Genomic DNA, 13,365 nt, shown 5'->3' on the forward strand with positions numbered 1-13,365 from the left:
AGAGACATTACTTTGCCAACAAAGTTCTGTCTAGTCAAGGCTATGGTTTTTCCAGTGGTCATATATGGATGTGAGAGTTGGACTGTGAAAAAAGCTGAGAGCCAAAGAATTGATGCTTTTGAACTGTGGTGTTGAAAAAGACTCTTGAGAGTCCCTTGGACTGCAAGGAGATTCACCCAGTCCATTCTAAAGGAGATCAGTCCTGGGTGTTCATTGGAAGGACTGATGCTAAAGCTGAAACTCCAATACCCTGGCCACCTCATGAGAAGAGTTAACTCATTGGAAAAGACCCTGATGCTGGGAGGGATTGGGGGCAGGAGGAGAAGGGGATGACAGAGGATGAGATGGCTGGATGGCATCACCAACTCAATGGACGTGAGTCTGAGTGAACTCCGGGAGTTGGTGATGGACAGGGAGGCCTGGTGTGCTGCGATTCATGGGGTCGCAAAGAGTCGGACACGACTGAGTGACTGAACTGAGCTGAACTGATACCATGAATGGTACTGAGTTGAGCCATGGAGAGTAAACTGTTTTGATGAACAATTACAACATGTGGTGGGGGGGGGAGAGTTTTTCCATATCACCAAGCAAGGCTCAGATACCAGCTGGGTCTCCACAACTCAACACAATACGGACACTGTCTACAAAGAAAGAGTGTCAGGTCCCTCAGGGAAAAACAGCAACCACCTCAGATATCCAGATGATACCACTCTAATGGTAGAAAATGAAAAGGAACTAAAGAGCCTCTTGAGGGTGAAAGAGGAGAGTTAAAGAGCCAATTTAAAACTAAATATTAAAAAAAAACCTAACATCATTGCGTTAGGCACCTTTACTTTATGGAAGATAGAGGTAGATTGAGGCACCTTTACTTTAAAGGCAGATAGAGGGAGAAATGGTGGAAGTAATGACAGATTTCCTCTTCTTGGGCTCTAAAATTACCACAGATGGTGACTGCACCCATGAAATCAGAAGACATTTGCTTCTTGGCAGGAAAGCTATAACAAACCTAGGCAGTGTGTTGAAAAGCAGAAACATTACTCTGCCGACAAAGGTCCATAGTCCAAAGCCTATGGTCTTCCCAGTGGTGAGGCACGGTTGTGAGAGCTGGAGGCATAAAGAAGACACAGCGCCAAAGAATTAATGCCTTCAAACTGTGATGCTGGAAAAGACTCCTGAAAGTCCCTTGGACACCAAGGTCAAACCAGTCAATCTTAAGGGAAATCAGCCCTGAATACTCCTTGGAAGGACTGATGCTGAAGCTGAAACTCCAGTATTTTGTCATCTGACACAAACAGCCAACTGATTGGAAAAATCCCTGATGCTGGGAAAGATTGAGGACAGAAGGAAAAGAGGGTGTCAGAGGATGAGATGGTTTGATGGCATCACCGACGCAATAAACATGAACTTGGACAAACTTCAGGAGATGGTGAGGGACATGGAAGCCTGGCATGCTGCAGTCCATTTGGTCATGAAGAGTTGGACATAACTGGACGACTTAACAACAAAAACAAAAAGCCACCTCATTAACAAAACAAAGTATACCTTTATCATTATCTCACTTAGGAAATTCCAAGTGAGCCTTGTGCCAGAAATGGAGTCAATGACCAACTATATATTTCTTATTATAATTCAAAATGTCACAAATAGGTTACAGGATAAAACAGTTATTATGAGCCTAGATTTATTATAGGAGAGTAAATTAGTTATGGTCACTTGTTTATAAAAAAATATATAAAACAATATCAAACTGCAAAAAGGCAGGGGAGAAAAACCTATCAGTAAAAGTTATGGTATGAGGAGACAGAAGGATTGGGTAACTAGTTACCAATCAGCTGAGCAGATATAATGAGTTATCTCTCCTAAGATAGTGTGGGCATAAGGAAGATGGAAGTGATTAAGTGTTACTAAGGAAACAGAAGAACCAGAATGTTCTCAAATTATACCCTCGAACCCAATAATTTCAAAAAGGCTTCCAAAATCACATTGATCAACCAAGAAATCAATGTAATGACTCCACTACTTCTATAAACATCTTATCCAGAATTTGAAGTGTTCACAATCCGCTTGAAGGGAAGAAATGTAGTGAAAATCCTAGTGAATGGACAAGAAAAAAAGTAGTTATCTTGAATTCGTTTCCACAGTATACAAGTTGCTAAGGGAATTTTAGAAAGAAGGAAACTACTTTGTGCTAACATATTGGGAGGGGTTTAACAGAGTTGGTATGCTGCTGCTGCTGCTGCTGCTAAGTCGCTTCAGGCATGTCCGACTCTGCGCCACCCCATAGATGGCAACTCAGCGGGCTCCCCTGTCCCTGGGATTCTCCAGGCAAGAACACTGGAGTGGGTTGCCATGTCCTTCTCCAATGCATCAAAGTGAAAAGTGAAAGTGAAGTTGCTCAGTCGTGTCCAACTCTTAGTGACCCCATGGACTGCAGCCTACCAGAGATGGTGTAAGTTTGACCAAATGGAAACTGCTGCCTATATTTCACAGGAAAAACATTCACCTCTATTATTTTATCAAAAAAACACAGAACTATGTTCAATGATTCTAATATGAGATAAGTGACATTCAAAGAAAAAACCCATTAACATTTTTTTTTGTCTTCTTGGAATAAAATAAACTAAAACCACAGATATATTTTATAATCCTTTTTTCAGCCATTCATCTAAAAATTGCCAATCACTCCAGCTTGGTTAGGAACATAAGAATCCCAGGAAAGATCACTATAATGACCTTTATAATAAGACCTTATAATATCTGTGAAGTAGAAAACTTAATGGTTTTTAACAAAATCTGTTTTTGGCCTAAATAAATATAGAAAGCATTTTATAACATGGCAAGTTATTTCTTTAATCATGAAATTCAGCTTTTATGATTATGTTGACTGATTATCTTAATGCTGTGACCCAATTTTACATAAAGTGACCAATTTCATAAACAAAGGTGTTTCTTTTCTGTAGATATTGTGCCTCATCTGGCCCCTATTTACCTCATTGTTCTTTAGTATTACATGCCTCTCGTCAACCTCTTCATCAATCCCTCAATAAAAAAGTGTGCTTTATATTGAGTGGGACACCATGCCCTCCTCGCTGACGGATGGTATTTAATGTATAAAAATATTGACTCAATGTTGTATACCCAAAACTGATATAATACTGTAAGTCAAATTATACTTCAGTTTAAAAAATTCAAAAAAGCTAATTCTCCAAATGCTGTAGGAAAAATAAGATATATTAGTTATTCCTGGACTCATTTTTATTTTGCAACTATACTTCTGTCAAATCTTTCCTAAAGGTGAAAATAAACGGCATCCGTGGGAAAACAGAAAGAAATGCCTGTTTTATATGCAGTCCCATTGCTGTAGAATTTGTTAATAAATTTGCACAATCTCATTTAATGAACTAATAACTCCCTTTGTCTTCTTTTTGCTTTCAGTCTAGAACCTTCCTCTCTAATTACTACAGAGATCATAATGTGGAATTGTCCAAATTGTTGCACAGACTGGGGCAGCCTCTACCATCATGGCTGAGACAGGAGCTTCAAAAAGTGAGATAGCACTGGAGAAGAGAACTAAGACTCACAAGACACTGACTTTTACTATGAAACAGAAAAGCAAACTCCCCACCTTTTATCCCTTTAATGCACTTGTGATTGTCAATAGAGGACCATGTGAATAAATCTCCTTCTATCTTTTTCATAAAAATGACAACTATTATATATGCACGCATTGGCGATTACTAGCATAATTCCTATGTGAGCTTTTGGGAAATAATGTGGGCTTTTATGGCACTACCCAGCTTGCAGTGTGGGAATCATGACACAACCCAGTTCCTCTGTTAACCATAACATTTTGGAAACTATGTTTTACTGAGAACCCTGATTATATGCAAGTAACAAGTTGAAATCTTAAGAAAAAAACTGTGATATCTATAAATGAGGCTGGTAGTAAACCAATATCAGAATTAAGGGTGTACATTTTCCCTTGCTAATTTGAAAACAATTTTGCATTTGTTGTGAATTTATCAGTGTAATCTTATATTCTTATTTTGAGCAGTTATTATTTATTCTATTTATAGAGTAAATAGAATACGTTTTCCTCTGTTAATCCTCTTTAGGAATGTCCTTGACTTGTCCAAGTTTTAAAGTTGTAACCTCCCACATGCTTGGTCTGTTTTGATCTTGTAGGAGAATACCATCTGCAATTAGCTCATAATAGTATTTTATCTGGCCAACATTCCATTCTCCGTGAATTTTGCATTTGGTTCCAACACCATCTATCAGAGATTTAGGGATAAATGAATGTGAAAGTGCATACTTTACATAATATTAACTACTGTGTGTAAGGCCATCTTTCCATGGGTAAAAATCTTACCATACTATTGATCTAGGTATTTCCATTTTGATAATGATGTAGTATTTATATATTTTTTTGCTATCCCCAGAACGAAAAGAAAAATACTTTATTGATAAGACTGGAAAGAAAATAGTAATATGTGTTTACAGGTAGAGTCAGGCACTTGTGCCTTTTATGTAGTATATATCAATCATTTAAAGCATGGACTTTTATTTATGCAAGTGCATATACTAATGCAGAAGATTATGTTTTTAATGCCTATTTAACAGAAGAAATGTAATCTAAAATTTACCTTTTTAAACACCACAAATTCTCTAAATTAAAACTTATTTCTCAGCCATGTCATCCAAAAATTAATTTCTGCAGAAGAAATGATACTCTTCCTGTCTTAGAGTTGTAGGTTACTCTCCCATTTGGAAATTGTCATGCTAGTTGAATTTTTGTCTCATTTGTCAATGAAGATACGTTAAATCTTTGTTAATCTTTTCAGTGATACATGAGGGTAAAATCTGAGCAGAACAGAAAATCAAAGTAAATTTGGAACATTACCTATGAATTCATCCTTCCTCCAGAGTAATTTTTCTACAGGCTGTAAATAACATTATGCTTGACATAATTCAACGTCTTCAAAGGAAATGGAAGATCTTTGTTTTTGTTTATTTGTTGTTTGTGGTTTTAAGCAAACAATTCAAGTATAATCTAAAAGAGAACCAATGGTTTTTACATAGTTTATTCCAGGATTCAACTTTGGATTTATACTTTATTAAGATTTTTGTTTGCTTTTCTTTTGTTTTCCCACTGCATCTAAAGGCTCTATTTTTCAGAAAATGTTAAGATTTTTTCTGGGCATGTATTGATACAAATCACAAACTGATACTTTTGTTGATTCTTTTTTAGGCGTGAGGCTTAATTTCTCAACCTTACTGTTACTTAGGTGACCTCGTGCTTGAGAGAATTCCATTAAGCACACTAAAATCATAACAATTGTGTATTTAGAGCTCTAGCTTTTTTGTTAATTTCCTCCAGTTTGCATTCTAATTTTTTCTTTTGTGAACTAGAGATTAACTTTTTTTCCCCATAGATATTTACAGAAATCAGATGAGATAGTTTTCATATTGGGTAAAATTCATGTAATTAAGAGTCCAACTTATCTCTAGATTTTTTTAAAAAGTAACTAATTTTCAGCATTTTCTTTTTTAAAAAACTATAAATTTATTTATTTTAATTGGAGGTTAATTACTTTACAATATTGTATTGGTTTTGCCATACATCAACATGAATCTCCCACAGGTATACATGTGTTCCCCATCCTGAACCCCCCTCCCTCCTCCCTTCCCGTACCATCCTTCTGGGTCATCCCAGTGCACCAGCCCCAAGCATCCAGTATCATGCACCAAACCTGGACTGGCGATTCATTTCATATATGATATTATACATGTTTCAATGTCATTCTCCCAAATCCTCCCACCCTCTCCCTCTCCCACAGAGTCCAAAAGACTGTTCTATACATCTGTATCTCTTTTGCTGTCTCGCATACAGGGTTATCGTTACCATCTTTCTAAATTCCATATATATGTGTTAGTATACTATATTGGTGTTTTTCTTTCTGGCATACTTCAATCTGTATAATAGGCTCCAGTTTTATCCACATCATTAGAACTGATTCAAATGTATTCTTTTTAATGGCTAATACTCCATTTTGTATATATACCACCCAAATAATACATACAGTATCATTCACCTATGTGCAGAGAGCTGGGAGTAAAATTCCCCCAAATTCCAAGTTCAACTAGTCTCTTATCCCCTGGTTCATTTCAATCAGTGTACATTTTTCTTACTAAGACTGATAATATAGACAACAAAACAAATTTTAATTTAATTATGTAATTCATCTCTTACAGTGAACTAGTTAGAGGGACTCTGGGCTGTGAGAAGATTATAATGTCTGAAAACTTTTAATTTTAAGAATATCTTGGTTTTCCCAATTTTCACCCACTGGCTATTGAGCTACTGACTCAAGATTTAACATACATAATTCTTTAACATTCTAAATAAATTATCTTTCTTTTGAATGATATACTTTTTAAATTTTTAAAGAACTTCCTAAAACCTTTAAACAAGCCAGTATCTTCATTCCTTCTTTTTCTTAATTTACAAATATAATAATTGATTACATTAATAAAGATAAGGGACAATATTTGATATAAATCTATATCAAAATATGTATGCTTGTCAAAAACCAGTCTCTAAAAATTACATTACAAATCTCATGCAAAAAACAAATTTTGCTTATATTTAACAATGTCCTCAAAATAATTAAGCAACAAGGAAGAATGCTAGAAAGGAAAATATATATTCCTCTAACACTGTATTTTTTCTTAAAAAAAAAAGTTCTTCAATAAGAGATTTTATTTGCCTTGATTTCAACAAACCCATTCACATGTACCTTATGGAGTTTTCGTTCTTCTGTCTCACTGTTTTAATATGACATAAAGTAACCTGTTCACCATGAGTGTTGATTCAATTATTCGAGCGATTTATAGCCCAATGATATTTTGAAAGCCTGTTTTTGGTGGCTACATAACGTATTAACTATTTGCTTGATGGAAGTTCCTCGAAAACAGTTGTGGTCAATAACTTCAGAAATAAAGAAATCAAACACTTGCATATACGATTTAACTTCAACTATAGGAACACACCTTGGCCATGAGTACATATATATAGTCTACTATATATATAGATATAGATGTATATATATACAAATGGATATTTTCTTGTGTGAGCCTGTGAGGTGAGCAGGAAAAGCAGAAAGAGAACTCTGCATTTACTGAAATTGTTAAATAACTGATGTATTAATAGTACATGCATAACATATCTTTGGTTCTCATTTCTTCAGAATAAATACTATTGCTGGTATGGTCACTAAAGAAATGTTGTTTCTCCTCTGAAGCCCAAAGTTTTAATCAACAGATGAATCTTTTTCCTTCCCTTTTCCTTTTTTTGCTCTATACACACTCCCTGAATTCCAAACATATAACAAGTGTAACCAGGAAGCCAGGAGAGTGGATTTGGTGTATCTGGGTTTTACATCCCAATCCTGCCTTGAACAAGTTGTGTAGCCTCAAACAATTTGTGGAACTTCTCTGAGTCACAGTTGTTGGTTTTTTTTTTTTCTGTGAAATAAAGACTTATTGAGTCATTGTAAACATTAAATGAGAATATATTTAAACAACTAACTACAATGCCTAATGTAGTTATGCTGAAACATGTTTGTTATAGAAATAATGTATAATATTCAAACCACTCTTTGTTGCTTCATCAAACAAGTATATGTTTTTCTACTCCCTTTAATAATAAAGCATATATATCTTAAACATTTAATTAGCTGAATTTGGTTAAAAAGAGAAATTTTCTTCACCATCATTATCCAAAAATAAATTTTGCATGTCTCCCTGCTATTATTTTGATAAGTATTCAGAACAAAAGTTTTCCATCTCAGTCCATTCTATTAAGGTGTCTTTATCCCTTTCCTCGTACTTACTTCTCCCTCCATTTATCTAATAGAATATCTCCCTTGTAAATCTCTCCCTTCAAATTTTTCTTTAGCTGGCTTCCCTGGTGACTCAGCCAGTAAGGAATCTGCCTGGATGCAGGAGATCCAGGTTCGGTTGGAAAGATCCCCTGAAGAAGGAAATGGCTACCCACTACAGCGTTCTTGCCACTATCACACAACCTACAGTTTTACATTGAAGAGATAAACGCTGTTCCCTCAGATAAGACCCTGAGGACACATGGATCCCACTTCAGTAGCATGGCAAAGCTAAAATGAAATACGACAACAGACTTAGGTAATAAGAAGTCATGCCTTTGTCACAGGTAACATACAATACATACAATCTCCAACCACTTCTTCCCTCAGCCAGCTCCAATTCAATAGAAATAGTAATGTGAGCATTTATCAGCATGCGTGCTAGTCTCTGAAATGAACCAATGAATAAGACCCCCTCGTGATTTTTGTGACAAAGTCTATCAAACTATTTGAATTATTGCAACCTGAAGAAACCCCGTGCATAATGTGGTACATAGATTTCTGAAGCCAGAGTCACAGTTCAACTCCTTGCAATCCCACGGAGGCCTGGCGTGCTGGGGTTCACGGGGTTGCAACGAGTCGGACACGACTGAGCGACTGAACTGAACTGAATACTTAGCACTGTGTAAGTTTCCTCAGGCACTTTCCTTACACTCACTGTACTACAACTGCCTCATCTTCACATTGTGGATAATAACAACAGCCACCTCTTGAGGTTATTGTGACAATTATGTGAGTTAAAATACATAGAACAATAGCTGGCCACTGTAAGAGTGTTTGCTATTGTTAACTACTTTGTGCATCATCTATTTTAGATGTACAATACTCATTTTAAAAAAGCAAGTCCCAAAAGAGTTGGTTTCATATAAATTTAATTAAGCGCATTCAAATCACAAGAATCCACAGCCACAAGACAGTTATAGGTAATAAGAAGGCAATAACAAGGAATCACTTAAAACATCTCCACATTTTAAAATTCCAATTCTGTCAACTATTTTTATATGGGTGACCAAATCATGGGATTCCTCTGAGCCTCATTTCTTCCTGAATAAAGAACTGAGGATAGAAACCGAAGAAATGAGCATGGGATAAAAGAAACTAAAGTCCAGAGCAATGAATAAAAATTTATATTTGAACACTGAAATATGCTCATTAAATTCAAGTTTCTTAGAAGGGATGGATTTATTCACCATAACACTGAGAGAATGTGCAAAGTAGATCATAGCATCATATTTATAAAAGCAACAATATTGTTTAGGCATTATTATTGAGAAATAAGGGAAAAGAGAAGTTCCTATTGATAAGTTCTAGAAAATATCAACCTAATCTCTTTAAATGGAGGGAAAAAAAAACCTGCAATCTGTAAATAATAGATTATTGAATGTAACAATAGGTGCACATGGGTAAGTCTGCAACTATTTTTGCAAAAATATTCCACAGAAAACTAATTGTCAGGACATAAATCCAGATGAGATAGAATGTCCAAATTCCTCGTGTGATTCAGATACAAACAGTCTCAGACAACTCTTTTGGAGATCTAAAAGAATACACGTATTTAAACTTTTGAGACCCCAAATATATCTAGATTTCAACAAATCCTGTCAGCTTTATCTTCCAAACTATTTAGACCCTAAGAATGCTGCATCATACCCAAACTTGGCACCCAAATTCAAGCCCCCACTATCTTCTCAAAGGGAATTAATAACACTCCTCACTTACAAATGTGGGTGCCTGTACCTATCTTCCACATCAATCAGAGCAGTTCTTTGACCACCTTTCCCATCACTTTCCCGTTTCTCACCATCTTCGGTTCACACCAGCCGCCTTACTTTCCTCTGAGCATATGCCAAACAGGAGAGCAGAGTTTTCACACTCCCTGTTCCCTTAGCATGAATACAATTTCCCCAGGCACCTACACCCCTCATCCCCCTCCCTCCTTCAAGTCTTAAATGTCACCTTATCAGACAAGTCTTTCCAGACCCCACACCGCCAATCTCCCATCTCTTTACCTACCTGATTCTTCTCCCTACCGCACTTACCAACTGACCTATAAATGATTTGTTCAGTTTTCTGCTTCCCCTAGCTATATGATAAGGTTCATGAGAAAAGGGCTTTTCTTTTGTTCATAATTGTGATGCCTCCCTGTGCCTGGAGTTCTCTAGGAATTTGTATAAACCCTCAATAAATTGTAGTGAAAATAATAATTGGGCTTCCCTGATGGCTCAGAGGTTAAAGTGTCTGCCTGCAATGCAGGAGACCTGGGTTCGATCCCCTGGGTCGGGAAGATTCCCCTGGAGAAGGAAATGGCAACCCACTCCAATATTCTTGCCTGGAGAATCCCATGGACGGAGGAGCCTGGTGGGCTACAGTCCATGGGATCGCAAAGAGTCGGACACGGCTGAGCGACTTCACTTTCACAGCCAAGATGCTAAGAGCCGTAATACGTGTAGAGGACATACAGAAACTGGGAATGTCTTAACAGAAGTTTGGGTATTGACAAGGAAAATGAAGTTAGCAAGAATAAGAATAGGTTTCAAAAACGTGTTTGTCTCAAGACCCTGTCACAAAAGAAGACAGAAGTTATAGAAAGGTAAATTTCCTTTCAATAAAAAATTTTAAAAATACTTTTTAGTAAACTGGGCAATTGGAATTATCTTCTTGGAAGAGTAGTAATTTTCACACATTTTTAAGTCTTTAAAAACAGAATAAATTGGAATTTTAAAGGAAAATAATAAAATGAAAATCTCAGCTTTATATTCCCTTCTCATTCTGAGGACTGTGATATTTACAGTAAGAGAGAGGAGATAACATTTGATGGAGAATGATAGCTAATATTTGATCGGTTGATTAATTGTGTAGAAATATTTCTATTTTTTCAAGTATTTAATTTATTCTTATATTTAAGAATGCTGCCAAACAATCTTATCTACAGACTAGGAAAGAAACTTGTGAGCAAGGGACTTATCTCTAACGCCAGCCTTAGATAGAAGAGGAGTAATCATCCTCATTTTCAGATCGAATCATCTTCCGTAGTCAGGAAAATACACGTTATATATATTTATCAGAGAAGACAATGGCACCCCACTCCAGTACTCTTGCCTGGAAAATCCCATGGACGGAGGAGCCTGGTAGGCTGCAGTCCATGGGGTCACCAAGAGTCAGACACAACTGAGCGACTTCACTTTGACTTTTCACGTTCATACATTGGAGAAGGAAATGGCAACCCACTCCAGTATTCTTGCCTAGAGAATCCCAGGGATAGGGGAGCCTGTTGGGCTGCCATCTATGGGGTCGCACAGAGTCAGACACGACTGAAGCGACTTAGCAACAGCAGCAGCATATATATTTATATATAGTATATATATGGAATATATGGGTGTGTGTGTGTCTGTCTGTCTGTCTTAGTGCTAGTTGCTCAGTTATGTCCAACTCTTCACAACCCCATGGATTGTAGCCCACCAGGCTCCTCTGTCCATGGAATTCTCCAGATAAGAATATTGGAGGAGGTAGTCATTCCCTTCTCTGGGGGATCTTTGTGATCCCCAGGGATCAAATCTGAGTCTCTTGCATTGCAGGCAGATTCTTTACTGTCTGAGCTACCAGGGAAGCCCTATATACACAAATCCACATATAAATGTGTACACATGCATCGTGTGTATATGTGCTGTAGTAATACAGAGCAGTAATCACATCTCCAAGATAGGAAGCATGCCAAAATATTATGGTTGGAAAAAAACCTGAAAGGTATCATCACTGGGAATGCAGTACTGTTATCTTTTTCAAGCTGTTTCACTTCTAACAGCAGCAAATAAATACTTTTATTTTGTCTATAGCATTTTATTCTTTACATTATGACACTTATACTACTTATCACCAAATTCTTTCTTTCTAGTTGATTTTACAATTCATCTTCTCCAATAAAAGTTTTATAACAGGAATCTAATGAATTAGACCCTACAGAAAGAAAAGCAAATTGGCCTGTTTCAAAGCTCAAAGCTACAGCAGTAAGTTCTATGGATTTATTGCAGACTCCTCCGCTGCTGCAGAGAGGATGCCGGATGCATTGTTTCCTAGCCTCCTTTGCACCTTTTTTTAAAAGGAAGAAACTGCTCAGATCTATTCCACTAGAATCCTAAAAGACCTGGAATTCACAGAGCAGCCAAATAAGAAGTCATCAAAAAGATGAGCACTGGAGAAAACAGTGATTGGGTGGGACACTAAAATACGGCATGCCGGTACTGGTCTCAGAAAGCCTATCACACGAAGAACCCAGGAAAACAGGGAAAGCCACAGAAATCAACCTAACTCTTTGGGGAAACATCAGAGCAGTCTTGGAGGGTAGAACTGGGCAGGTCAGGGCATCCTTGTGACCCAAGAAGCCTAGAAGAGAAGCAGCACCCAGGACGTCAGAGATTGTGGCTTCGTCTCAAAGAGCACAAAGCGAGAAACTTAGAAGAGGGTCATAAAATAAGATCCTTAACTTTATCCATTGTTAAATTCTAGTAGGGGATTGTCATTTGTTGTTGTTGCTGTTTACCTTGCTAAGGTGAAAGTCTTAGATCTCAGTCAATCGTGTCTGACTCTTTGCGACTTCTTGGACTGTAGCCCGCCAGCCTCCTCTGTCCATGGAATTCTCCAGGCAAGAATACTAGAGTGGATTGCCATTCCCTTCTCCAGGGCCTCTTCTCAACCCAGGGACCTAACCTAGGTGTCCTGCATTGCAGGCAGATTCTTTACCGTCTGAGTCACCATAAAAGCTCCTTACCTTGCTAGGAGGAAAACAAAGAGAGCTGGAAAGATCACATTGTGCTACTGTTAGACACACTGATGCTTACTAATTTGTGCAAAGGCTGCAGGTCTGCTACATATGTCTTGATGTTAGATTTAGATTAAAAAAAAATAAAACCTCAAATCATTGAATTCATTGTTAAAATAAGTTTAAAAATAGGAAGAAAATTAAGCATAGTATTTACATGATTAAGCAAATGGCATTCATTTTAGTTGGTATATAGGTGATAGCTATTTCACATCCATAATTTATCAAGTCATAATTTAGCAACCAATAATTTAATTTAAAAGGATTTTGAATGTAAATGGATCAAGTGGAAAGTACAAACGAAAAGTTGCTGAAAATTCACCATTTTCCTTTTTAACATGCTTAAATCATTTTTAAATAAGAAAATAAAGTTAGTGTGCATAATTGGGATAGTATTTTTGATTAAAATAATCATTGTATGGTTCTTCAAATGAACAAAAAATTTGAATACAGTAAATAATAGGCAAACTTTAAAATGCTACATTGGTAATATTATATGAAGTTGCACTTTTCTTAGCATTTATGAAGATAAAATAATAACAAAAAAGGTTTGTCCATGATACCCAAATACTTAACAAAAAGTTTTTTTTGTCTATGTGTTATATA

The 13,365-nt window shown here is 36.6% G+C and overlaps 1 protein-coding gene across 2 annotated transcripts in view; it reads left to right on the forward strand.

The window, feature by feature from the left end:
- The window catches only part of LOC102174373 (N-deacetylase and N-sulfotransferase 4), a 327,386-nt gene extending 323,172 nt beyond the window's left edge, over positions 1 to 4,214 (forward strand). For both annotated transcript variants that reach the window (XM_005681282.3, XM_018049933.1), the window contains one exon: positions 3,436 to 4,214. In XM_005681282.3, the coding sequence (XP_005681339.2) occupies positions 3,436 to 3,555 (120 nt within the window). In that variant the 3' untranslated portion in view covers positions 3,556 to 4,214. The remainder of the gene's footprint in view (positions 1 to 3,435) is intronic.

This window comes from Capra hircus, chromosome 6 (assembly GCF_001704415.2).
Source record: "Capra hircus breed San Clemente chromosome 6, ASM170441v1, whole genome shotgun sequence".
Taxonomy (NCBI): Eukaryota; Metazoa; Chordata; class Mammalia; order Artiodactyla; family Bovidae; genus Capra; species Capra hircus.